Here is a 26,543-nt window from a genome sequence, read left to right on the forward strand (position 1 = left end):
AATCTGGAACCAGTGTATACCATGTTAACGAAGACAGAATTCAGCTTTACATAAAGGATAATAGTCCAACCATGTGAGCTGTTGAATGTTAGCTTGTCTAAGGCTGGGTTCTCTTTCACTGAAAACACTCCATGGTAACTGATACAGTTTAGCAAATAGCAGCAGAATTTGGATGCCATTGATACTATTTTCTATGAAAAATTAGGGTATGTAATTTCTGTTTCTTCCAGCTCTGAAAGAACATGATTTTATAATTCCTTAGGTATCAGAAGATTTACTTATTATGTGACCCTGGAGCAAATTATGAAGCTTTAGTTTATTGATCTGTAAAATGATGTTAATAATATTTTAGCAAAAAGCCAGCACAGTGGCATATCTCTGTACTTCTGGCTGCTCAGGAGGATATGGCATGAGGATGGCTTGAGTTCAAGAATTCGAGATTAACCTGGGCAATATAGTGAGACACTGCCTCAAAAAAAAATAATACTTTTGCCAGTTGATTTTTTTATATGAATATACTTTGAAAACTAAAGCACTGGGTTGGGGATTTAGCTCAGTGGTAGGACTTTTGCCTAGCAAACACAGGTCTCTGGGTTTGATTCCAGCCCTATCCTCCTTATTATCCCCTTCCATAGTAAACTCTCATTTAAGATATGTAGGTGATTCCTTAAACTTCTTTTTATGTTTTGACTCATGTCAATTTTAAAAATCATACCCCAGGGCTGGGGATATAGCTCAGGTGGCAGAGTGTTTGCCTCGCATGCACAAGGCCCTGGGTTCAATCCCCAGCATCACCAAAAAAAAAAAAAAAGTCATCCCCCCAACCCCAAAAAAGCAATATTAATTAAAATAAGCAGGTTTCAGTGGATCCATTCCATCTAATTCTCAGATGAATTTAATAGTGGAACTTGAATGTTTCTTAGTGATCTCTGGCAGAGCTACAGCTAAGCCAGGTGTAGTATTTTTAGGAGTCAGAGTTCCATTGTGGTCTAGACTAGGTTGTTCTAACTTGCATTGAAGCTTACAAACCTGGAAGTCCAGCTTTTGCCATCTCTCCGGAAACAAGGCTGCACGTGGAGAGGCAGATCTTTTCATTCACTAAAGCTCCACTGCCCTCAACAACAACTCATTCTTAGCGTTTGCTGCCTGGAGACGGTGGGTTTTCTTTTCCCACAAAGCTGGGAGATTTCGCTTCAGCAGTGCCAAGCTCTCAAGTTGGGCAATGAGGATTTCATTTGGCCTACACAATGGGCAGGGAGACTAATGCTGTGTGCAGAGTGAATTTTGGGGTCAGGCATTCTTCTGGCCACTTTGCTTTCAGTGGAAAGTAGATGTCCCTGGCTGCTTTGTACTTTCCAAATTTTTGCATGTTGGGAGCTGCCCTTCCAGAACCATTTTGGCTTCTTCTGGAGATGACTAACTGCAGGCAGCTGTGTGGGTTGCCTGCAAGAAGCTGGTCAGACCATACCATTATCTCTCCTCACAAACACTGCAGCTTTGTGTCCTCCCGCATCTAGCCTGCAACCCAACACAGAGCGGTCACTGTGTCCTCTCCAGGCTGGAGCCCCCTTCTGAGTGTTAGGGGTCTTTTGTTCAGAAGCTTTATTGTCCTCCTCATTCTGGAGCACTGTTCATGGTGGTTGTGGTACAGTGTGAATATTTGGGGAAGAGGAGGATGTAGATTTACAAGTGTTTAAAATTCTAACCCAAGTTGCTGAGCAAGTGGAGTATGAGCAAAATTAATTCTGCAAAGAAAGAGAAGCAGAAAGAAAGAAAGAAAGAAAGAAAGAAAGAAAGAAAGAAAGAAAGAAAGAAAGAATGGATGGATACAAAACCTCTAAATGTTGATATTACTGTTTGCTTTTAACAAAGAAGGCAAAGTGATTTGATTCATTTGGATGAGTGAGGACTCTTTTGTGGCTTTTCCTCTGATTTGCAAAGAATGTCTCCGTTAACTTTAATTTGAGATTGTATGAATCTCTAGAGCACACTGTAGTGAGACTACCCAAAGAGCATTCTAGCTATGGAAGAAATTCCATTTTACATGGTCAAGGTGGGGCCCCAAGATATGATAACAGATTTTGTTCCTTATGGCAGAGAGTCTGCTTGTTGAATTGCCTCAAACTTCTTTTCTTTTCTTTTTTTTAAAGAGAGAGAGAGAGAGAGAATTTTTAATATTTATTTTTTAGTTCTCGGCAGACACAACATCTTTGTTGGTATGTGGTGCTGAGGATCGAACCCGGGCCGCACGCATGCCAGACGAGCGCGCTACCGCTTGAGCCACATCCCCAGCCCCTCAAACTTCTTTTCATCTTATTTATTCTAAGTCAAAAGGCTCAGTACTGCCTAGAAAATCCAATGGATTTCCTGCTTCTACACTATATTTATAAACATACTCATTGCTTTGTCATAATTTCTATTATCAGAGTAGTATACACACAGGTTTAAAAACAGACTAGGACAAGGAACCTATAAAAAGCAAGACCTGTCCTCTTCTCAATTTGTGTCCCTCTTTTGGGGATGATCAAATAACAACTTGATCATGCTTATACTGCATTTAAAACACACATTCACGTGCACACACACACACTTTATTTTTTAGACTAGTTTTATGCATAGCAAAATTGGGCAAGTAATACAGTTACTCTTGTGTACCTCCTGTCCCCAAACACACCTGTTATCAACATCTCTCACCAGACTGATACGTTTGTTATAATCATGAACCTACTGACACATCTTTGGCACCCAGGGTCCCTATGCTACACTGGGGTTCGCTCTTGGTGGTGTGTGTTCTGTGGGTTTGGACAGATGTGAAATGACTTTCACCCACCATTGCAGTATCAAATGGAGTATTTTCAGTGCCTTCAAATTCCTTTGTGCTGTGCCTATTTATCTTTCCCTCCTTCCTCACCCCGGGGCAACCATTTATTGTTTGTTTGTTGTTGTTGTTTTTTTTTTTTTTTTAACTGTCTCTATAGTCTTGCCTTTTCCAGAATGCCTTACAGTTGGAATCATAAGGTGTGCAACCTTTTCAGATTGTCTCCTTCCGCTTAGTACCATGTACTCAAGGTTCTTCCATGTCTTCTCATGGTTTGTGCTGTGGTTTGAATAAGTGTCCATGTATTAGAAGCTCAATGCCCAGCTTTAAGAGGTGGCGCCTAGTAGGAGGTCTTCAAGTCACTGGGGGTGTGCCACTGTTGGTGACTGGGGGACCCACTTCTTCTCTCTTGCTTCCTAGCCACGAGGTGAATGATTTTGCTCCATGATGAGCTCCCTCTGTATGTGCCACAGGACAAAAACGACAGGGCTAACCCATCAGTCTGAAACCTCTAAATTGTGAGCCAAAATAAATCTCTTTTTAAAAATGTTTATTATTTTATATTATTACAGTGACAGCGGACTAACACAGCTTGATAGCTCATTTGTTTGTTTGTTTGTTTATTTATTTATTTATTTATTTATTTATTTTGTTACTGGAGAATAAACCCAGTGGCATTTTACCATTGAGCCGCTTCCCCAAACCATTTTAGTTTTTATTATGAGTAGGGGTCTCACTAAGTTGCTTAGAGCCTCACTAATTTGCTAAAACTGGCCTTGAACTCTTGATCCTCCTGCCTAGCTTCCCGAGCTGCTGGTATTACAGATGTGCACCACCGCACCCTGTGAGAGTTCCTATTTGTCCCACGACCTTGCCAGCATTTGGTGTTGTCAGTGTTTGAGACTGTAGCCATTCTAATTGATGTGTAGTGATGTCTCACTGTGGTTTTAATTATTAAAATCTCCATGATGATAGGGAGTAGCTTTTCACGTGCTCTTCTTCCATCTGTATCTTTCTTTCTTCATGTGATATTAGAGATTGAACCCAGGTGTACTCTATCACTGAACTACATTTCCAGACCTTTTTACTTCTATTTTATTTTTTGATACAGGGTCTTGCTCAGTCAGGCTGGCCTCAAACTTGTGATCCTCCTGCTGCAGTCACTGAAATTACAGGCGTGCACTTGGTGCACTGCACCCAACTATCTATCTCTTTTGATGAGTTTTCTGTTCAAATCTTTTGCCCATTTTTAGTCAGGTTGTTTGTTTTTGTAGTGTTGAGTTTTAGGAGTTCTTTACACATTTTGAATATCAGTCCTTTGTAACATATGTCATTTGCAAAATGTTCTCCCAATCTGTGGCCTGTTTTCTCATTCTTTTGACACTACTATAGTTTATTTTTTCACACACATTTTTTTAAAAAAATATTCTTTTAGTTGTAGATGGACACAGTGTCTTTATTTTTATGTGATGCTGAGGATCGAACCCAATGCTTCTCACGAGCAAAGTAAGTGCTCTACCACTGAGCGTCAGCCCCAGCCCTCATACACACATTTTTTTGATTGTTTGCTATGATAGATAAGGATTTAACTCCTAACCTTACACCTTTTCTCAGAGTCATAATATTGTCACTGTTTTTAGTTCCTGTCTTGGTTATTACTTTTATTTAACTTTATTTAAATAGTTTTTTACTTATATATGGACACAATGCCTTTATTTATTTTTATGTGGTGCTGTGGTTCGAACCTAGTGCCCCACACGTGCTAGGCAAGCGCTCTACCACTGAGCTAGAACTCCAGCCCTATTGCTTTTATTTTAATAATGCATTTCATCTTTATTATTTTGTCAACTGTGTATAGTATCTTTGGCTCTCCATTTGTAAAGGCAGAGGAAGATATTATTACTAGTATCCTCTCTACCTTGTCTTATACCTCTCAGTTTCTTTCCTCTGTAACTTTTTTGTCTTTAAATATGATAATATTCAAACGTTCTAGAAAATGGTCTCGCTTGCTCTGCATACTGGTCAATTTAAGTAGTATCCACATTATTGTGACTACATATGCATTCTTCCCTGCAAAGTGAGGTCATTGTTTTGCTACCTGTCTTATGAAGCTTCTTGTTTTTCCACTTTTTTTTTTTTTTTTTTTTTAGCTTTAGGTAAAATATCTTTATTTTATTTTTTTGTGGTGCTGAGGATCGAACCCAGTGCCTCACGCATGCCAAGCGAGCACGCTACTACTTGAGCCACATCCCCAGCCCCATTTTTCTACTTTTTAAAATTTATTTCCTCATTGTTTTTCATAGTCTTCAAGGCAGATATTTTGTCAAAGAAATTTCCCTTCTGTGGGACTTTGTCCTCTTGAACCGGTCTAGACTTTTTTCTCAAATTTGTCTCTGGTATCATCTTTAGACCTCCCTTGACTGGTTTCCTGTAATGGAGCCACTGCTTCCTAGATCACTTTTTGTCTTCCTCATTGGTTTATCCCTTGTTTTACTGGTGCACACACTCAAATAACTTCCTTACAGTGGGTATTGACACTTTAGTTTTCTGAGTCTTCACATGCTTTATTGTGTATTTTTAAATGATAGTAATATTTTTATTTATTTTTTGCAGTGCTGATTCAACCCAGGGCCTCAAGCATGCAAGGCAAGCACTCCACCACTGAACTATATACCTGACTTTTAACATGTATCCTTAACTTTTGTGATTGGTTTATATTTCAGTTGGATGTAGAATTCTAGGCTGAAATAATCTTTTCCTCTGAACTTTGAAGGCATTTACTTGATTGCTTTCTAGAATTCAGTATTGCAAATGCACAGTGGTGGTTCATTTTATTCTCTGTCCACATGCCTTCCCCAAATTTTTAGGCGTTTTTGGTATTCTAAAGCTTCATTAAAAATATATCTTCATGGGCTGGGGATGTGGCTCAAGCGGTAGCGCGCTCGCCTGGCATGCGTGCGGCCCGGGTTCGATCCTCAGCACCACATACCAACAAAGATGTTGTGTCCGCCGAGAACTAAAAAATAAATATTAAAAAAATTCTCTTTCTCTCTCTCTCTCTCCTCTCTCACTCTCTCTCTAAAAAAAAAAAAATATATATATATATATATATCTTCATGTAGTACTTTTTTTTTTTTCTTTTTCTCATCAATTTTGCTTGACATGAGTTTTGGAAACACATTCTTTATCTTTGGAGAATTCTTTTCCTCTTTGATAAATTCTTCCATTTGGTTTCCGCCAGTCAGTATTTCTGAAACTTCTGTTAACTGATTATTTGATCTCCTGGATATAGTTTAAGATGTTTTTATGATAGTTCAGTTATGCTTATCAAGTGTGTCCCTTAACTTTTAAATTTGTTGCTGAGAAGAGAGGTCTCTGGAAAAGTTAATCGGGAGTCTTCAGTTAAGTTCATGAGATTAAGTATTTAAGATCATGAGACTGGGGTAGGGTTGTGGCTCAGTGGTAGAGCGCTTGCCTAGCACATGTGAGGCCCTGGGTTCAAACCTCAGCACCACATAAAAATGAAATAAAGATATTGTGTCTACCTACAACTAAAAAATAACTATTTTTTAAAAAGATCATGAGATTGAGTAAAGTCACCAGGAAAATAAAGTAATAAAATAAAAAAGTCCCAGGACTGAGGTCTGAAGAATTCTAGCATGGAAAACGTAGAGGGAGAAGGAGGAATCCGCAAAGGAGACAGAGGGTGGCCCCTGAGGTAGGAGAAAAGCTAGGAAAGTATGACTCCAAAGGAGTGTTTCAGAGAAGCAGCCTTGTGTATGAAAGTTCCTCAGAAAATTAAAAATAGATCTACCATCTGATCCAATAGTCCCACTTCTGGATGGGTTGGAAAGACACCTGCATACCCATGTTCATTGCAGCACTATTCACAGTAGCCAAGATATAGAAGTAACCAAAGTGTCCCTCAGCAGTTGAATGGAAAAGGAAAATACAGTATACACACACAGTGGAATATTATTCAGCCTTCAAAAGAAAGAAACTCTTTGTACAACAATATGAATGATTCTGGGGATATTACACTGAATGAAATAAGCCAGGCACAGAAAGACAAATACCACACATGTATCTCACTTACATGTAGAGTCTAAAAAAGTTGGTTCCATAGAAATAAAGAGTTGAATAGTGGACTGGGGCTTGAAAGAAGGGGTTGGAGAAATGTTGGCCAAAGGGTACAGTTACGATGAGTAAGTTCAAAAAATTCACATACAACATGATCACCCTAGTTAATAACAGTATGTTGGATACATTAAAAATTGCTAGGAGAGGGACTGAGGTTGTGGCTCCGTAGTAGAGTGCTCGCCTAGCACATGTGAGGCACTGGGTTCGATCCCCAGCACCACATAAAAATTAATTAATTAATTAATTAATAATTAATTAAAGGTATTGTGTCCATCTACAACTAAAAAATAATTTTTTTAAAAAAAAAATAGCTAGGAGAGGAGATTTTAAGTGTTTCACCACAAAAAATAGTAAGTATATAAGGGAATACATGTACTCGACATAGCCATTTCCCAATGCTGCAGTGAATTCAGGAGTACAGATATCTCTTGGACATAACAGATTTCATTTCCTTTGCATATATACCCAGAAGTAGGATTGCTGGATCACATGCTAATTTTTTTTGGAGGAAATTCCATACTGTTCTCCAGAATTTACATTCCTACCAACAGTGTGCAAAGGGTTCTGTTTTCTCCATGTCTTTGCCAGCACTCATCTTTCATTATTTTTTATCATAGCCATTCTAACAGATGGGAGGTGATACCACATTGTGGTTTTAGTTTGCATTTCCTTGTGTATTAGTGAATTTCTACATACTGTTTAGTTACCCCATTTTTAAAAATCTACTGCATAAATATAACTAAAAAGGAAACAGAAAATTACTTACAGACCAACTAGCTTAATACTCAACTGTTCTCAATATTCTATGTTCCCTTCTAGTTCATGTCTCTATGAATATTTAGTTTTATATACTTGTGATCAATCACAGCATAATATCGTTTTCACTGGCATTTAAAAATATTACATTAAATATATTTCTTTTTTTGTATTGGTCTTCCTAGTTAAATTACCTTAAACTTTCATTTCAACCTCTTTCAGTTAGCTGGCCAGCTAAGCTCATGAGTGGGAATAAGTGGGGGAATGGGAAGAGAATAAAGGATATAAAGGTGCTGACTAAGCCCACCACAGTTCCATCTGCCCATTCCTCTTGACACCCTGCTGTCACCTTGCAAGGATGTATTTTGTAAGGTAGCATGGCCAGTGTCAGAGGTTTAGAATACATTGTTTAGCAATGAGTCTTAACTCACAGTAAAGATGTTTTCCCTGGACTTATGGTGAGACTATGTCCTGAAAAACTCATTCTAAGTTGAATATAGGCTAAGTTGAAAATGCATTTAACTCACCAAACTTACCAAGATAATAAAGCTTAACACTTTTATTGGCCTAGCCAACCTGAAACATGCTGAGAACACTTACATTAGAATAAAGCTAGGCAAAATCATCTAACGCAAAGACTATTTTATAGTAAAGTGTTGAATATCACTAATTTATTGAATTCCTTACTAAAAGTGAAAAACAACTTTTTTTCTGAATGGTTGTATGGATATACTTTCACATCAACATGAGTTGAACCATCTTTAGTTGGGATGTCTGTACTTGAAAGAGACTCCACTGGCAGGTATCTTCCAGGGGTTTCCATCATTGCCACTTTACTTCTTCCCTTGAGTACCCTGAGGAAGTATGTTGGACTGGAGAGTAGGCACTTATGGAAGGTGTGAGAGGCCACGAACCAGCCCAGGTTTAGTCTGATGTGTCTGTGATGCATTTTAGCAGCTCTCTTTAAATGTTCCCTCTGTTTCTTATAGTTTCTGAAGTGATGTGCACACAGAAGAGAGAACCTTAAAGAACAGATATAGATGTAGTTTTAAAAAAGAAAAAAGAGGGCTGGGGCTGTAGCTCCATGGCAGAGCACTTACCTGGCATGTGTGAGGCACTGGGTTCGATCCTTAGCACCACATAAAAATAAACAAAATAAAGGCATTCTGTTTTACAACTACAAATATATATTAAAAAAGAAAAAGAATAGATGTAATGAAAAATACAACTGGATTGTATATTTCATAATGCGCTAGATGTAGTTCATAAATAAACTTTGGTTTGCTATTTGAAAAAAAAAATTGAATGGTTAGGTACATTTTTTAGAAGAACAAGATAAGATTTAGAACCAAAAGTAAGGAATTAATTAAATTATAGCGAGAAATAATTTGTTCTGTTGTTCTGTTGGAGTTCTCTCCATTTTCAGAACCAAAAAATGATTGAAGGTAGAAAGAAGAAAGGAAGGGAGAGGGGAAAGAAGCAGGGAGGGAGGAAAGAAGAAAGGAGAGCCTGAATTTAGTGGTATTTTAGGAATGGCAGGTGCTGCTGTGATAATGAGTCCCTGACTTGCATGTATGCCTGTTGGGCATAAACTTTTGTTATCTTGCAGTGTTTATCATAGTCCTTGCCAGGATGACTTCATTCTAGAGAACTGCTGTTACTAAAATATTTCATTGCTTAGTGGTTTTAATCTTCATTTTATAAGAAAAATTAAATAGATCTTTTCTTCATTGAGTAATTCAATATGATGCAAGTGAGGCATCTAGATCCTAAAAGTATCAAAAATCTGTTGTGGTACTCAGTGTCTGTCCCAGGAGCTTAGTTTGAAAGAGTTACCTTAAAAATCATAGTTTCTGTACATTAATAAGACAGCTTGGCCTTTATTATATCAAAGTTTCAAAAGGACTTAGTGGTAGGTGCTTAGCAAGGTATGCTACCTGCCTGTACATCATCACTTCCAAGTCAGGTGTTTAGATTGGTGGCTGTTCCTTTTCCCTAGCAATCTGGGTAGTGGGTTGGAGCATCTGGGTCAGGCTGGGTTCTAAATCTGCTGCCTGTCTGGAGAGGGGGACATTCTCCCGCACCTGCTTTCTATTCTGAAGACACCTGGAGATTGGTGACCACTTCTGGGATCCTTTGTTATCAGGATTGCAACAGTCAGCCTTGATGGTCGTTGCATGTGTAAAATAGGTCAAGAGTTTCATTTCCCCTTCACTTCTGATATTAGTCTTCAATTCCAGAGCACAAACAAGAATGGTTTCTGGGTTCTTACCCCTAGAATATTTTTTATGTGTCTGTTATATAGATGAAAATAAAGAAATAATTCTTTATATCTTATATTTCCCAGTATAAATATACTAAATTCTGTATCATTTCAATGTCATATGAATCCCTTTAATATTTATAACTATTCCATAGATATTCATAATACATCCTTATCCCATTCATTCTTATTTCTCTGTGACTACAAATAGCATACCATTTCCAGTGGTGTTAAAATTGATACTTCATTGGTCTGACCAGTTTCTGCTTAATATCATTGTGTCTTCTAATTACTACCCCTCCCCTTTAATACTAAGGTTAAACTCACTGATGCTAGTTAGGCAAGTGCTCTTCTACTGACCCACATCCCCAACTCCTTCTGATTTCTTAATCAGAGTTGTGCTCAGTCAGATATGTTAATGATATTTTCTGCAAGTTTTTATTGAGAAATGCTCAATAAATTTGTATTTTGTCAAATGGCTATTGTTTATTTGCCAACATTGTATCAGTTTATATGTATTAAATTGTAAGTTAAAGAAAAACTGTTCCATAGTGACTTATATGAAGCATATGCATTGGCTGGTGTAGCTGAAAGACCAGCAACAGGGCATCTGTATTGCAGCTCAGCAATGCCAATAAAAATTTGGCTTCCATCTTTCTATCTTGCTGTCTGCAATCCCAGTTTCCTCTTACAAGGGCAAAGTGGTTGCGAGCCATTCCATATTCATGCGCTTTCTTACTGATATCCAGTGATGTTTGACAGCCTGCCCTGAGAAGCTTTCTTGTGCCCATTGATATTAATATACTGTGTGCCCCTGCTTTGTGCCAGCAACTGTAGCTGGCGATAGGATTGTCTGAGTAGCTCAGACTGAGAGTCAGCTTTCCCAAGTGGGTAGGGCTGTGGGAGGAGATAGAGAAACCCCAACAGGAAGTGGGTAACAGGAGGGAATGGTTGAAAGGTGATAGCCACATCATTCACTGTGCCACGTGTTTGGATGTCATTCCATTATAAAAGTTCTTGCTTTTTTGGTGTTTTTCTTAATTTTTTTTTCCTTCTGTTTTTAGGGGCTGTTTCAACAACCAAACGGACAGGCATTCCAGCTCCCCGAGAACTCTCAGTAACTGTCTCAAGAGAGAGGTCTGTGCCACGTGGTCCCTCCAACCCAAGGAAATCTGGGTCCAGTCCAACTTCCTCCTCAACCCCGACCCCTACCAAGCACCTGAGGACCACTTCAGCAAAATCCAAGCAAGAGAATGAAGGTGGAGAAAAAGCTGTTCTTGAGTCTCAAGTTCGGGAACTTCTGGCAGAAGCCAAAGCCAAAGACAGTGAAATCAACAGGCTTCGAAGTGAACTAAAGAAATGTAAGGAGAGAAGGGCCCTGAGCACTGAGGGGACTGATGCTTCGGACCCAAGTGTTGATGGGATATCAGCCCCACCAGCTGACATAGAACCTTTATTAAGAGCCCTTGAGGAGAAGAACAAAATCTTTCAGAAAGAGCTTGCTGACCTAGAGGAAGAAAATAGGGCCTTGAAGGAGAAACTGACTTACCTCGAGCAGTCACCAAATTCTGAAGGGGTAGCAAGTCACATTGGTGACAGCAGCTGCCCAACATCCATAACTCAAGAGTCAAGCTTTGGAAGTCCAACTGGAAATGAGCTGTCAAGTGAAATTGAAGAGTATAAAAAAAACACACATGGAAATACATTGCGGACATCAGGGTCCTCGAGCAGCGATGTTACCAAAGCTTCCTTGTCACCAGATGCCTCTGATTTTGAGCACATCACTGCAGATACCCCGTCTAGGCCCTTGTCCTCCACTAGCAACCCTTTTAAGAGCTCCAAGTGTTCCCCTACTGGGAATTCCCCAAATAACACCAGCGAGCTGTCCCTGGCTTCCCTCACAGAGAAGATACACAAGATGGAAGAAAATCAGCACAGCACTGCAGAAGAGCTGCAGGCTACTCTGCAAGAGTTATCAGACCAGCAGCAAATGGTGCAGGAACTGACAGCTGAGAACGAGAAACTGGTGGACGAGAAGACGATTTTAGAGACATCCTTTCACCAGCATCGAGAAAGGGCAGAGCAGCTAAGTCAAGAAAATGAGAAACTGATAAACCTTTTACAAGAGCGAGTGAAGAATGAAGAGCCCAATGCCCAAGGAGGAAAAATCCTGGAGTTGGAGCAGAAGTGCACAGATATTCTTGAGAAGAGCCGCTTTGAAAGAGAGAAGTTGCTCAATATTCAGCAGCAGTTGACCTGTAGCTTACGGAAGGTTGAGGAGGAAAACCAAGGAGCTTTAGACATGGTTAAGCACCTAAAGGAAGAAAATGAAAAACTTAATGGGTTTCTAGAACTAGAGCGGTGTAATAATAGTGTGATGGCCAAAACTTTGGAAGAATGTAGAGTTACCTTGGAAGGCTTGAAGATGGAGAATGGATCCTTGAAGTCTCATTTGGAGGGAGAAAAGCAAAAAACTATGGAGACCAGTAGTAGTACCCTGGGGCAGACAGCAGAGAACTGTAAAGTCCAGGAAATGTTGGAAGTGGCTCGAGCTGAAAAAGATCAACTGGAACTGTCTTGTACAGAGCTCAGACAAGAATTGCTAAAGGCAAATGGTGAAATTAAACATGTTTCAAGCCTGCTAGCCAAGGTAAGAATAGGTGTCTCTTACCTGGTATTTGTTCATCCTTACTAACGTTGCTCTCCTTGACCTTAAAGTTGCAAAGAGAATCATTTGTTCTGTTACTTTCATTCATGAACCTAGCATTCTAAATGCTTGAAGATCTGTGATTCCAGATGGACTGGTATTGAGATTCAAAAGGAAATACCCAAATTTCTGACTATAGGCAGTTGAAAGTATAATGGGGATATAGTAAATCACATCAAATGGTAGGATGTATTGATAAAGAATTTCATAGGGCTGGGGAATGTAGTTCAATGGTAGATGCTTGCTTAGCATGCATGAGGCCCTGGTTTCCATCGTATACCGAAGGAAAAAAAGTTTCTGCTGAGGCTGCAGTCTAGTGCAGAGGAGGGACACGAGAATAATATGGGAGGGGGGCAGGGCAGGAGTAGTGCAGAAGTAGTACTTCCTGGAAAAGTGACAGCTAAGCTGAGGTTTGATGATTGAGTTATCTAAGTCTATCATCATGAGTTTAGCTATTAGTAACAGTTAAAATTGTCCCCAATTTTCCCAGCAAGAAATAATACAGCCACGGGCTGGGGTTGTGGCTCAGTGGTAGAATGCTCACCTTGTATGGGTGAGGCACTGGGTTCAATCCTCAATACCACATAAACATAAATAAATAAAAATAAAGGCATTGTGTTCACCTACACCTAAAAAATATTTAAAAAATAATACAACCACTATTTTAATATTTTCTTCCAAATATATGTATGCATATATCTCATGAATTAAAAAAAAATTAAGGGCTGGGGGCATAGGTCAATGATAGAGTGCATGAGACCCTGGGCTTTCATCTTCAGCACTGTAGAAAATAACATTTAGAACCATCCTGTACATGTTATTAACTTTTCTTTGTTGCATTTAACATTTTCTGAGCATATTCTCCCCATCAGTTATTCTTTTAGGTATTATTTTAAATACCAGATAGTACTTTATTATATAACTATCTTATATTCACTAGTCCTGTGTTATTAAACATATGTGTTTTATTGGATATTTATTTTTTTTCTGGTCTTTCACTAGTGTAAATACATTTTTTTGTCTCTCTCTGATTATTTCTTCAGGAAAAATTCCTAGACGTTGACTTGGTGAGTCAGAGAGTATAAACATTTTAAAGACTTTCAACACATTCAGCCAGATTGCTCTCCAGAAATATTATGCCAATTTGTTCCCACGAGCAGTTCATGAGAGCACTTGTTTCCCTGAGCCATTGCCAACACTTGGTATTAAATTATGTCATTCAAATCTGTTAATCATTTCCTTTAAAAATATTTTATTTTTACCTTTTTAATTTAGAAAGATCTTCTGTAGCCCAAGATCAAATAAATGATCACTTCATTCATTTTCAAGTGACCTTTTGATTGTTCTGGAATTTTCTTATGTGACGCAAGATTGATAATAATTGTAGATAGTCTGCCTACCCCACAAGGTAGGTGCAGAAAGATGACTTCCTGTTTCTGTCTTCATCAAGCTCTTGGGTCTGTGAATTAGGGGTCTGCTGGGGAGCGAGGATAAAAACCCTTTTCACTTTATGTGGGGGTTTATCACTGTTTCAAGCAGCAATTTGTGCTGTAAGCTCTTAGGCGGACTTTTCTGCATCTTTTCATCTGTCTTGAGACCCGTCAGTCTCATCCTGATTCTGCAGTTCGACTTTCTGATGGTCGTAGTAGTATGTTGTGTTAGGAGTTTTTACCATTGTCTATGTTCTAAATTCATAAGTATTTTATTGAAAACACAGGATTAGAATTTGAGGTTACTAGCCAGGGACTCATTTAATTACAGATAGATAAATGAAGCTTTGCATTGTCACCCAGTAGAATATTTATCTATTTTGCTTAAAGATTACTGAGTACTCTTTTACAAAATATTTAGTCTCCCAAAAGACTTTTTCTTTAAAGGTTTTTTTTTTTTTTTTTTTTTTTGTAGTTGTAGATAGACAGAATGCCTTTATTTTGTTTATTTTTGTGTGGTATTGAGGATCAAACCCAGTGCCACTGAGCTACAGCCCCAGCACCGCCACCCCCAAGGACTTTTTGTATGTGTTTGTGTGTGCTGCTGGAGATTGAGCCCAGGGCCTTGTGCATGTGAGGCAAGCACTCTACCAATTGAGCCATATCCCCAGCCCTCAAAGAGCATTTTTCAAGTCCTCTTTTAGTCCTTCTTTGTTCTCTTTGGTATTTTGATTGGTATCTCACTGAATATATGTATCAGTGAGAAATAATTTGGTATCTTAAAAGTAGCTTACTTCTTGTCATAAAATATTTATTATAGAAGATTTAGAAAATACAGAAAAGTATAAAAAGTGACCTTTATAACCTCTAATAATCTAAATATGAGGCTGGGGTTGTAGCTCAGTGGTAGAGTAGTTGCCTGGCAAGTGTGAGATACTGGGTTCAATCCTCAGCACCACATAAAAATAAGTAAATAAAAATAAAGGTATTGTGTCCATTTACAACTAAAATAAATAAATAACCTTATTATCACATCTTGAAGAAAAACTATCAACATTTTTTGTGTGTCCTTTACAAGTTTGTTTATGCATACAAACCTGTATTGACAGAGTTTTATTTAATCTTTCTGCCAAAAAGAATAGAGTATATCTTTCATTAATACAATGATCCCCATTAGATTTGTTTATAGAATCTATTTCTGATTTATACATTTCTTTTATCATTTAAAATTTTTTTATATCCCTTTTTATACATTTTTGTTTGTTTTCTTCCTAGCTTCTTAAGTAGAATTCTTCATTTAACTTTGTTCTTTCTTTAAAGTCATGAATTTTTTGCTTTCATGTGATTTTGGCTAAATAATGACAATAAAATGTAGAATTTTCTGGTATAAACTTAATATGATATGGAGGAAAAGGCAAGTATTTGCATTCTCTGTAGAATATAAGGCACAAGATATATATATTTAATATCAAGTTATTATAAATGTTATAAAATCAAGCTGTTATTTATATATTCCATATCTTATTTCTGGCTAACTAAAGTTATCAAATTCTAATGGAAGATGAAAAAGATTTTAGCCAGTGTTTAGGTGAAAGTCTGAGGTAAAAGATGAGATATGATGCCACAAAAGGTTTCTTTATATCTATCAAGACCTCAGGTCTATGATTTTGCACTGTTGTTTGCAAAGACATTGATTTGTAATGGCAGTGAATCTGTAACTTAATCTTCCTGCTTTTTTATATTTACATAGAAAAAGTATAATCCATACCTATGGAAGAGACCATCTCTGTTTTCTGTTGCTTTAACAGAACATCTGAGACTAGGTAATTTATAAAGAAAAAAGCTTTATTTGGGCTCTTGGTTCTAGAGGCTGGAAAATCTAAAACCAGGTGGTCAAATCTGGTGTGGGCCATGTTATGCTTCAACTTAACGGTGGAAAATTGGAAGAAGAAGCTCTGCATTTGGAAGATGGACTGTGTGTGAGAGAGTGAGGGGAGATGTCAGGCTTAGTTGGTAACAATCTCCTGTCAAGGTCACCAGTCTAGTTCCCATGAGACTGCATTCATCCGTTTATAGGGATAGAGCCCCCCAAACCTAATCACCTGATAGAGGCCCCAACTCCCAATCACACTACGTTGGGAATCAAATTTCATTGTGAGTTTTGGTGGGGACACACTATATCCAAACCATAGTAGCTTATTGTATCCCCACTGTAGAATATCAGCTAATCCCTCGGCAATTGTGAATTCAAATGATGTTGCTTAAGCGACCCATGCCTTAAGGATAACAGGAACAATTTTAGCACAGAATTAAAGATATAAGTGTTAGACTGGGTCTTCCTGACTTGCCCAGTGACAAGTCTTATGACCTCAGGCAGGCCTCTTTCCATCCACTGTGTTGAGCAGAAGTATGATGGCGGGTGTATTCTGGTTTTGTGCCAAAAATGAAGCATTTAACATTTCATCATTAATTATTTTTGTTGTAAACATTTGGTACATAACCTGTATTATGTTATTGTAAGTGTTTTGATAAGTCGTGTCTGATTTTTAAATAAAGGATAAGGGTTAAATTCTTTCTGTATCTACTGACATCTATTTTTGTGCCATCACATTGCTTTTTTCTCCTTTATTTTGTTACAGAGGTGAATTACAATAACAGATTCTCTAAGGTAGTTAGTCCTATGTTAAGTCATCTTGGCATTCCTGGAGTGAATCCTAATTCTTCAGTGCTCATCATTTCGCTTGACATTTTTGCCCAGAATCTTCACATATGATGACTTTAAGCAGCTGCCAGAGTGGACTGTTCTATTTATCACTGAGCAGACTGTTTGGTGATCAGTACTTTATCCCTTGAGCATCATATTCATCCACTCTAATTCTTGGCAGAAGAAGTAGATCCGATAAAAGAATAAAGTCGTGTATTTACAAAGGGGAAAAGCAATATCAACCCACCCTACAATCTAATAGTTAACAGATTTACCTCACCTGATAGAGTTAACAGAGTTAGTGAATCTATAAGAGAAATTCAAATATGTAACTTAATGACTCAAAAGAATCTCTGAAGTCTTCAAATGTACTTCTTTTTGGATAGTATATAGTACTTTTCCTAGAATTTTTATAATAACTATGTTTTTGTTTCATAGGATTTTTCTTCCTTGTATTTATTTGTCTTAGCAGTTCACTAATAATATCTCCATTCTTTTTTTTTTTTTTTGTGGTGCTGGGGATTGAACCCAGGGATTTATACGTGCAAGGCAAGCACTCTACCAACTCGCCATATCCCTAACCCCAATATCTCCATTCTTTTCATTTTCTCTGGTAGATTCCCTATACATTTTTCTGGCAGCTTATGTAAGACACTTCTGTATAATTTTGAAAAAGGGTGTGATGTCTACAGGACCCCAAAGCCTCAGCTTCCTGTGAGGCATTTAGGTACCCAGGTAGCCCCTGTAGCCAGATAACAGCTTGTAGTTATTTTTTTTTCCCCAGCCCTTGACAACCCAGCTTTAAGTTTATTTTATTTATTTATTTGAGACAGGGTCTCAGAGTGTTTCCCAGGCTGTCTTCAAATTCCTGGGACCAAGGAATCCTTGTATTTCAACCCCCTGAGTAGCCAGAAATACAAGCATATACCATATGCCACTGTGCCAGGTTTAAATTTTTTGACTTTCACCTTTTTCAGTTGTTTGGGATCTTGATTTTACAATAGATTTTCTTGACTAGGCTTGAAACTTAGAAGTTTTAAAAGAAAAATACTGAGACCTTAAAGCTTATAGTTGGTATGCTTAGAAACTAGCTTTTTCTTCAGAAACTCATGGTTCTCCTCCAAAGAAGTAAGACGATTATAAATAACCACTCACTGTGGGTGGTCAGGGGAGCCCAGTAGAGTCAAAGTGATCAGTGTGTAACCAAGGTTGATTCTGAGGCCAAACTGATTAGAGCAACCTCTGGGCAAAGATTGCAGAACTGGAATTTGGGAGAAAGATATAATGAGTGAATAATCCTATGGCCATGACTTCAGAATAGAATGTCTTAAGGACTTAAGAGATCTTAAAACCTTAAGTAATCAGGTGGTCCAGGTGATGCCTTGGACACCATAAAACAGAAAACTCCAGTGTCTATGGTGTACGCCAGTTGACGTACTCGCTGCTTCCATTCTCTGAGGTCAGAATTCAGGCAGTTGCTAGCAGTGGTTCCGGGGCTCCATAATTCCAGGGCTATGGGCTGGTAGCTCTGTTCTATTATTCTTGACCCTCCTGCCAAGGGTACAGGGTAGCTCAGCTTCCTTGGGCCTTTTTAACCACATGTTGTGGTTCCAGGCAGAAAACATCTCCTCAGACCTCTCAGTTCTATGAGTAGAACCTGGTTCCCTGGAAGCTTCCCCCAATTTCTTTCTCTTTATGTCTGATTGGTCAAAATAGTACCATATTTGTGGGCTGGGGATATAGCTCAGTTGGTAGAGTGCCTGTCTTGCATGCACAAGGCCCTGGTTCAATCTCCAGCACTACCAAAAAAAAAAAAAAAAAAAAAAGACCACATTTACATCCCAGCCCACTGCTTTTGAAATAAGTTCATAACCTGATTCTTAAACAAAATTGAGGTTCCCATAGAAAGAAAAAAGGGGGGTTTGACAGCCTCCCCACAGGACTCCATATCTTTACTTTTTTCCACAAGGCACTCATGGTGACCTAATCATGTAAGTCCTTCAGCGGCTTCCCATTTCATCAAACACTTCATGGATGCCCAGAGCCCAGCAGCTTGGCATCCCTATACTCTAGTCTCAGCCCCACTGTTTCCCTCCTTGCCCAGAACCAGCTAGATTGAGTCCTTGCCTGCCTCTGGGTGTTTGTTTAGTGGTCTCTCTGTCTCTCTTGCCTGGTGTTTTCTGCAGCTTTCAGTCTTAGCTATGGGGACACTTCTTCAAAGAGGCCTTCAGCTCCATTGGATCATTAACTCCTCTCATGGCTTCTTTCAACAAATGATATTGTTCTAGATCAACCAGGATCTCTGTGTGAAAGCCTTTGCCCTTCATAGCACCTCAGGATGTGCTTTGAAGTATTAGCAAATCTATTGTGTAGAGTTCAGGGGAAATTTGGAGAATATTCATTCGTTTCTCCTGTGCCTGAATGATGGACTGGTGACGGGTTAAGGTTACTTACCCAAAGATATGGAGATTTCATTCCTCTTCAATTGAGACATAATTTACCCCATTTTCGGGCCGCAAAACATCAACGAGGAGGAAGGCAAGTGAGGAAGTTCTATAAACAGCCTGCTGCAGCTGTCCTGTGGAAGCCTGGAGGAGGTAGACTCAAAGGAGGCACCTCAGGGTGGCAACATGAGGAGAGGCCTGCAGGGAAATTTGCCGAAGGCCTCCTCCTGCCTGGCTGTGCACTAGGAGCTGAAGTTCACAAAGATTAAATTACACAGCTAGAATGCCCTTGTGTCCCTTATTATGTGAGATATAACAGCGACATGGCCCCAAACACAGTAGTGACATATTGTGGGTATATACCAGGTTCTTCCCAGCAGATCAATCTCTGAAACTCAGAGGGAAGGGTTGAAGCTGAACTTTGGTGGAGAAGAAATCCGGTCTTGTGGGGGATCGGAACACAGAACACTTGTGGCTCTGCCTCCTAAACCTACTGTGGTTCCACTGGAGGAGGGGGCTCCTCACTGCCGACCTACATGGGCTGCCCCTTTTCTGAGTTTCCTTGCCAGAACTTCATCCCCTGTGACAAATTCATTTTTCTTCTTAGACATGTTAGTTCTTTTAATGAGATAAGGCCCGAGCACCATTCTTGTCCTTGAATGTGGCCTCAGGACTCTGGGAGTCCTAGAGCTGCCCCAACATCTCCCTCCTGTGTACATTCTTGGAGCAGCACTTTTATGGGGCTCTGCTACTGCCAGTGCCATTCCCAGCACACAGCCCCTGCTTCCTCAGCTTGCCTGTGAGTTCCCAAAGGTAAAATCCAGATTTTTATTCTACATCTTTGAGTTTTCCATCAGTCTTTTCCATAACAGAAGTGTAAATAAACTAGCATATTCTCTTCTCCCTTGGCAGAATAGCATTGCAAAAAGGAAAGAAAAATTTAAACTTAGGTCAGTAAGAATGCAATATAGCTATCAGTATCAGCAGTGCCTGTTCACAGTGTGGCCAAGAATGAAGCAGACGTTGTTTTATAGTAGCCAACCTAGATATCAAAACAAAAACAACAAATACAACACACATCCTTACTCATGGCAGAGTTACTCAAGCTGTCATTCCAGGTTTGTTTACTTTTATGCTGTATATAATTTTAGCATTGCTGCTTCTTCCACATATTAGGTATTCAGCAAATACTTGTCAGTGAATAAGTGAATGAATGGCAAAGAAATTTACAGTGGAATTAAAAGAGACTGCTATAATTTATCAATATGTTCAAAACAAATTTTATCATATTTTAATAATAATAGCTAGTATTTTAATGCTTTATATGTGTTAGGCACTTTTAGAGACTATAATCATCATAACCTTACATAGTAGATATTGTCAATATTAGCCTAATTAATTAATTGATGAAACCAGGATCAAAACTGGGTTTGACTTCAACATGCCTAGATATTTGTGTGTGTGTGTGTGGGGGGGGGTGTACCAGGAGCTGAACTGGTACGGACTGCACTCAGGGGCACTTGACCACTTGTTCACGTCCCCAGCCCTATTTTGTATTTTGTTTAGAGACAGGGTTTCACTGAGTTGCTTAGCATTTTGCTGCTGTTGCTGAGGCTGGCTTTGAATTTGAGATTCTCCCGCCTTAACCTCCTGAGCTGCCGGGATTACAGGCATGCGCCACTGCACCCAGCAACATGTCTGTCTTTAATCACTGATTTATATGGCTTTCTGGTTACTGAAAGCAAAGAGATAGGAAAATATATAAAGCAGACCTAATGACTCTAATACCATGTGGTCTTAGGCCAATGCTGTTTTTTTCCCCCCACTGAAAAAACAAAGCCTCATTTACTAGAAGAATTTTACTTGATTATAATAGTGTGAGAAAGTTTACAGCAAAAACCTGAATCATCAAGAAATGTTTTTGTTTGACTTCTAGCCTGAATCATGAGAAGGGGTAAGAATGAGTTTACCAGGTGAAGTGTTGGGGGTAGGGACTGGGGAATGTCACTAGAAGACAATAACAAGTCCTAAGGCCAGAAAACCTGGCCCTTGAGGAAGTAATGCTCATTTTTTTGTCATTGCTGGATTGCATAGGATGGTCCCTGGAAGTGAACAGGAAGAAATGCCAACCACGTAGATTGAATTTCACCCTCAAGACATAGTAAGTCTTAGAAGGATTTTTTTTTTAAAAATAGCAGCTTTATTGAGATATAATTCAGAAAATGTACAAGCCAGTAATTTTTAGTATATTCTCATGGTTGTATAACCATTACCACAATCAATTTTACATCATTTTTATTACCCAGTAAAGAAATCTGTACCACGTATTAAAGTCACCGCCGTTTGAGTCAACTTTTGTGTCACTGTGACCAAAATGTCTAACAAGAGCAACTTAGAGGAGAAAAAATTTATCGGGGCCTCACAGTTTCACAGGTCTCAGTCCATAGAGGGCTGACTCCATTTGTTCTGGGCCTAAGATGAGGCAGCACATCATGGGGGACATGTGAGGTAGAGAGGAGAGCTGCTCCCTCAGGGCAGCTGGAGAGAAGATCCAAGAAAAAGGGACTGCAGAGTAGATGCAACCTTCAAGGGCACACCCCCTGTGACCCACCTCCTCCATCCACACCACCTGCTTATGGTTACCACCCAGTCCATTCAAATGCGATGGACTGACTAAGTTACAGCTCTCATAATCTAATAGTTTTACCTCTGTATATTCCTGCATTAGCAGGAGCTTTTGAGAGACACATATGCTAACCATAACATGCTTCCCCCATATCACCTTTGCCCTCCCATCCTTTGGCAACCTCTAATCTATTTTGTGACTCTTTGGATCTGCCTCTTCTGAACATTTTATGAAATCATATACTATGTGACTTTTATCATCTATTTTTTTTCACTCAGTGCAGTTCTTTCAAGGTTCACCCACATTGTAGCCTATGTCAGTACTTCATTCTTTTTCATAGCTAATATTCCATTGTATAAATCCATCACATTTTGTTTATCCATTCAGTTGATGAGAAAGTTGTTTCTACCTTTTTGGTTATTGCAAATACTATTGCTATTAATGTTTGCATACAGCCTTTTGTATTAATATATTTCATTTCTCTTGGGCATATGCCTAGGAGTGGAATTCCTGATCATTTAATTCTATATTTAACTTTGTTTTTCCTCAGGGGCTTTCGACCACTGATCCACATCCCCAGCCCTATTTTGTATTTTATTTAGAGACAGGGTCTCGCTGAGTTGCTTAGCTTCTTGCTTTTGCTGAGGCTGGCTTTGAACTTGAGATGCTCCTGCCTCAGCCTCCCAAGCCACTGGGATTACAGGTGTGCGCCACCACACCTGGCTTGTATTTAAATTTGTAAGGGACTCTCAAACTGTTTTTCAGAGTGGTCACACCATTTTATATTCCCACCAGCAAAGTGTTTGGGTTCCACTTTTGCCACCCCCTCCTCTCCCTTGTTATTGTCTTTTTGTGTAAGCTGTCTAAAGTTTGATATGCACCTCCCCAAAGATGACATTAGTCATTTCCTCAGTGTCTAATGGTACTGAGCATTTTTCATGTACATACTTAACAATTGTATATCATCTTTGGAGAAACAATTTAAATCCCTCACACATTTTTTTTTTTTTTTTTGTCTTACGGTTGAGTTCTAAGAATTCTTTACATATTCTGAATATAATGCTTTATCAGAGATGTAATTTGTAAATATCTTCTTCCATTCTGTGGGTTATCTTTTTACTGTCTTTTAATGTCCTTGAAGGCACAATTTTTTTTGTTTTAATTTTAATTATATGAAGTCCAAGTTATTGTTTTGTTGTGGTTTGTGCTTTTGGTTTGAGGAATTTTCAACAAGGGAGTGAGAGAATCCCAGATTCAGAAGGATTGCTGGGCTAGAGCTGGAGCTCAATGGTGGAGTGTTCGCCTGGCACACGTGAGGCACTGGGCTTGATCCTCCATACCATGTAAAGATAAAGTAAAGGTATTGTGTCCACCTATAACTAAAAAGTATCTATTTTAAAAAGGACAAAAGAAAGATTGCTAGCCGGGTGCGGTGGCACACTCCTGTAATCCCAGCAGTTTGGGAGACTGAGACAAGAGGATCACAAGTTCAAAGCCAGCCTCAGCAAAAGCGAGGCGCTAAGCAACTCAGTGAGACCCTGTCTCTAAATAACATACAAAATAGGGCTGGGGATGTGGCTCAGTGGTCGAGTGCCCCTGAGTTCAATCCCCAGTACCAAAAAAAGAAAAAAGAAAGAAAGATTGCTTTAGCCATAGTTAGGTAAGAAAGAATGAAGGACTGAAGAGGGGACAAGATAGAAGGGAGGACAGGATTTGAAAGACATTTAGACATCAGATATTCTAGGAGGTAGGCCCATTAGGGTTTGGTGTCCAATATGATATTGGGGATCCCTGGAAAGAGGCCTTTTGGTCCATTCCCCAGTCCTCCTCTTGTGTGGTTGCACATGTGGTTGTGCTGTTTCCTGGAGCAGCTTGCGGAGGAGTGCTGTCTGTTGAAGCAAAGAAGGTATTCAGGCCTGCTCATTGAGCTCCCGTCAGCACCTGCCTGTCTGGCCATAGATGACCCCTCAGCTTTAGGCCAAAGATCTCAAGGCCAGGAGCTACTTCATTTCCTGTACCTAAGGCCTTCCTTAGACCCTTTTGTCCCTTTAGAAGCAGTAAAACTATAGGCAACTAGGATGTTTCCCTAGTTACACATTTCACATTTCTGAGGTTTGTTGAAAAAGAAGTCACTATTGGAATGTGTGGGGGTTGGATTTTTTTTTTTTTTTTTTTTTTTTAGTTGTAGGAGGACACAGTGCCTTTTTATTTTATTTATATGGTGCTAAGGATCAAACCCAGAGCCTTACACATGCGAGACAAGTGCTCTACCACTGAGCCCCCACCCCAGTGCCAGCCCCAGCCCCGGGATTGGATTTTTTTTTTTTTTAAAGAGAGCGAGAATTTTTTTTTAATATTTATTTTTTAGTTTTCGGCAGACACAATATCTTTATTTTTTTATTTTTTATGTGGTGCTGAGGATCGAACCCAGCGCCCCACGCATGCCAGGTGAGCACGCTACCGCTTGAGCCACATCCCCAGCCCGGGTTTGGATCTTAATGTCTTTATTTTCTTCCTTCCTAGATGATTTACTTTTTTTTTTTTTAGTATTGAGGATCATTTTTATCAAATAGACAGTATAATCACCAGATTCAGTCAAAAGCCAAGTAAAATGACAAACTGGGCTATGGGTGTGGTAGAGCACTTGCCTAGCATGGGTGTGGCCCGGGGTTCCATCCCTGGTACCACAGACAAACAAACAAAAACGCAACATCCTTACATAAGAAGCAGTACAGAGGGTTTATTTTACAAGCCATGTACCTTGCTATTGGCAACATAACTTATCCACCTTTGCTGGTTTCTAACAGAACTATCTATACAACTTTAATGATATTGGAATTTATTTAGAATTTATTACAGTGATATAACTACATCTGCCTATGTCTCTATGTTATTCATACATGACTGAATGATGAAATGATGTATGAAAGGCAGGGTCTGATTTTTCAAAAAAGTTCTTTGCTTGAGAACCTATTAAGAATAACCACAGCAGGGCTGGGGTTGTGGCTCAGCGGTAGAGCCAAGCACATGCGAGGCGCTGGGTTCCATCCTCAGCACCAATAGAAATAAATAAATGAAGTAAAGATATTTAAAAAAAAAAAAGAAGAAGAACCACAACACTAAAATATTTAAACCATATTTTCGTCTTGCAGGATGCTTTGATTTTGATGTAGTGAATTCCTAGTTTCTTCTATACTGAAACATTGCTAGGTTAGCTGTAAACCTGTTTCCTTAGTGTATTCTCTTTATTTGAAATTTTCTGTTCTTGGGACTAGTTTGTGTAAGATGGGACCTTGGTTCTTAGTTTGATTTCCTTTATACTTCATCTTACCCAACAAAGATAAACAGATGTGCCTTGTGGAGGTCTTTATTCACTGTAGTCGATTGACCTAATGGTAAAACTATTTTGACCAGTTACTCATTTCCCCAAGAAGATAATCTAGATGTGTGTATGTGGCACCACAGTGTTCTCTAATATCTGCAGAGGTGGGGGCACCACTCCCAGGAGCTCTCCAGGACTGTAGCATGCCCTCCTGCCAGGACTTAACTCTGCTGAGGAGAGCTGCCTTCCACAGGGTAGCCCATACTGTGGCTAAGCCCCAGGAGGACCAAGCTCCAGGCTTTGCTTCCATCTGGATCAGTACTGAGGGGCATCCTTCGGGTTAATCCCCAGGGGATTAACTGAAGTCTTTGTGTGACAATTTCATGGTTCTGCTTCTTTCTTCCACAGCTTGGACACCCCTCTCCCACTCCCAGGCAGTTCTCAATAAACTTCCCGTGTCCACCTCTCCATCTCTACATGTTTCCAGGGAACCTGACCTGTGGTAGAATCTTTTCCCCAAGCTCAGTATCTGGCTGAGCGCTGGGAGATAGTGACATTTGCCAAGATTCAGTGGGTCTGGTCTCAGAGCTGCCCTGGCTGTGTGCTCCCAGCACTGCCCTTGGGCTGTGGAGCTACCTCTGCTGCCACGTGCCACTGACAATTTTAGGCCGTCGGGAATGGCTTTCACTGCCCTCTCCTCAGGAAGTCCTGGTGTTCCTGGGAAATTCCTTTGAATCTACTTGTAATATAATCTTAAAGCACCATTTCTGAAGAAGTTGATTTTTTTTATAATAATGGAATATTCTTTTTTTTTTCCTATTTTATTTTTTATGTGGTACTGAGGATCAAACCCAGTGCCTCACACATATTAGGCAAGGGCTCTACCACTGAGCCACAACCCCAGCCACAAGAAGTTGATTTTCAAAGATGAGAGATGTTTGGAATCCATGGAAGAGATTTCTCTTTTCAAGGGAAAAATCACCTTGCTGGGTGTCTGATAGTGTAATTCCTGATCCAGAGAAGCTAAAATTCAAAGGAGTTTGTGTTGCTGGCCAGCAGAAAAGCCAACATAAAAGGCAGCCTAGAACTCTTAACAGTCATGAAAATAAAAGGTTTGTTCTCAGCTACTTGATACACAGGACTATTCTTTTCAAGTGATTTAATTTCTCCCTCTCTTTGTTAATCTTTGAAATGAATATTAAAACACCAGCCTGTTATTTATCGAGTCCCTGTAAGAAGTGTTGAGGCTACTTAAGGGCTTTTGATTTTTACTTTTCTTTAAAACATTTTATAATAATAAAATATTTATTTTATTATTTATTATCATTATTAT

General features: G+C 39.3%; 1 protein-coding gene across 12 annotated transcripts in view; it reads left to right on the forward strand.

Annotated features, from left to right (window-relative positions):
- The window catches only part of SPECC1 (sperm antigen with calponin homology and coiled-coil domains 1), a 280,506-nt gene that overhangs the window by 154,318 nt on the left and 99,645 nt on the right, over positions 1-26,543 (forward strand). For all 12 annotated transcript variants that reach the window (XM_081270147.1, XM_081270146.1, XM_081270145.1 and 9 more), the window contains one exon: positions 11,042-12,627. In XM_081270147.1, coding sequence (XP_081126273.1) covers positions 11,042-12,627 — 1,586 coding nt within the window. The remainder of the gene's footprint in view (positions 1-11,041; positions 12,628-26,543) is intronic.

Source organism: Spermophilus citellus (assembly GCF_964194105.1).
Source record: "Spermophilus citellus genome assembly, chromosome: 17".
In the NCBI taxonomy this organism is placed as follows: domain Eukaryota; kingdom Metazoa; phylum Chordata; class Mammalia; order Rodentia; family Sciuridae; genus Spermophilus; species Spermophilus citellus.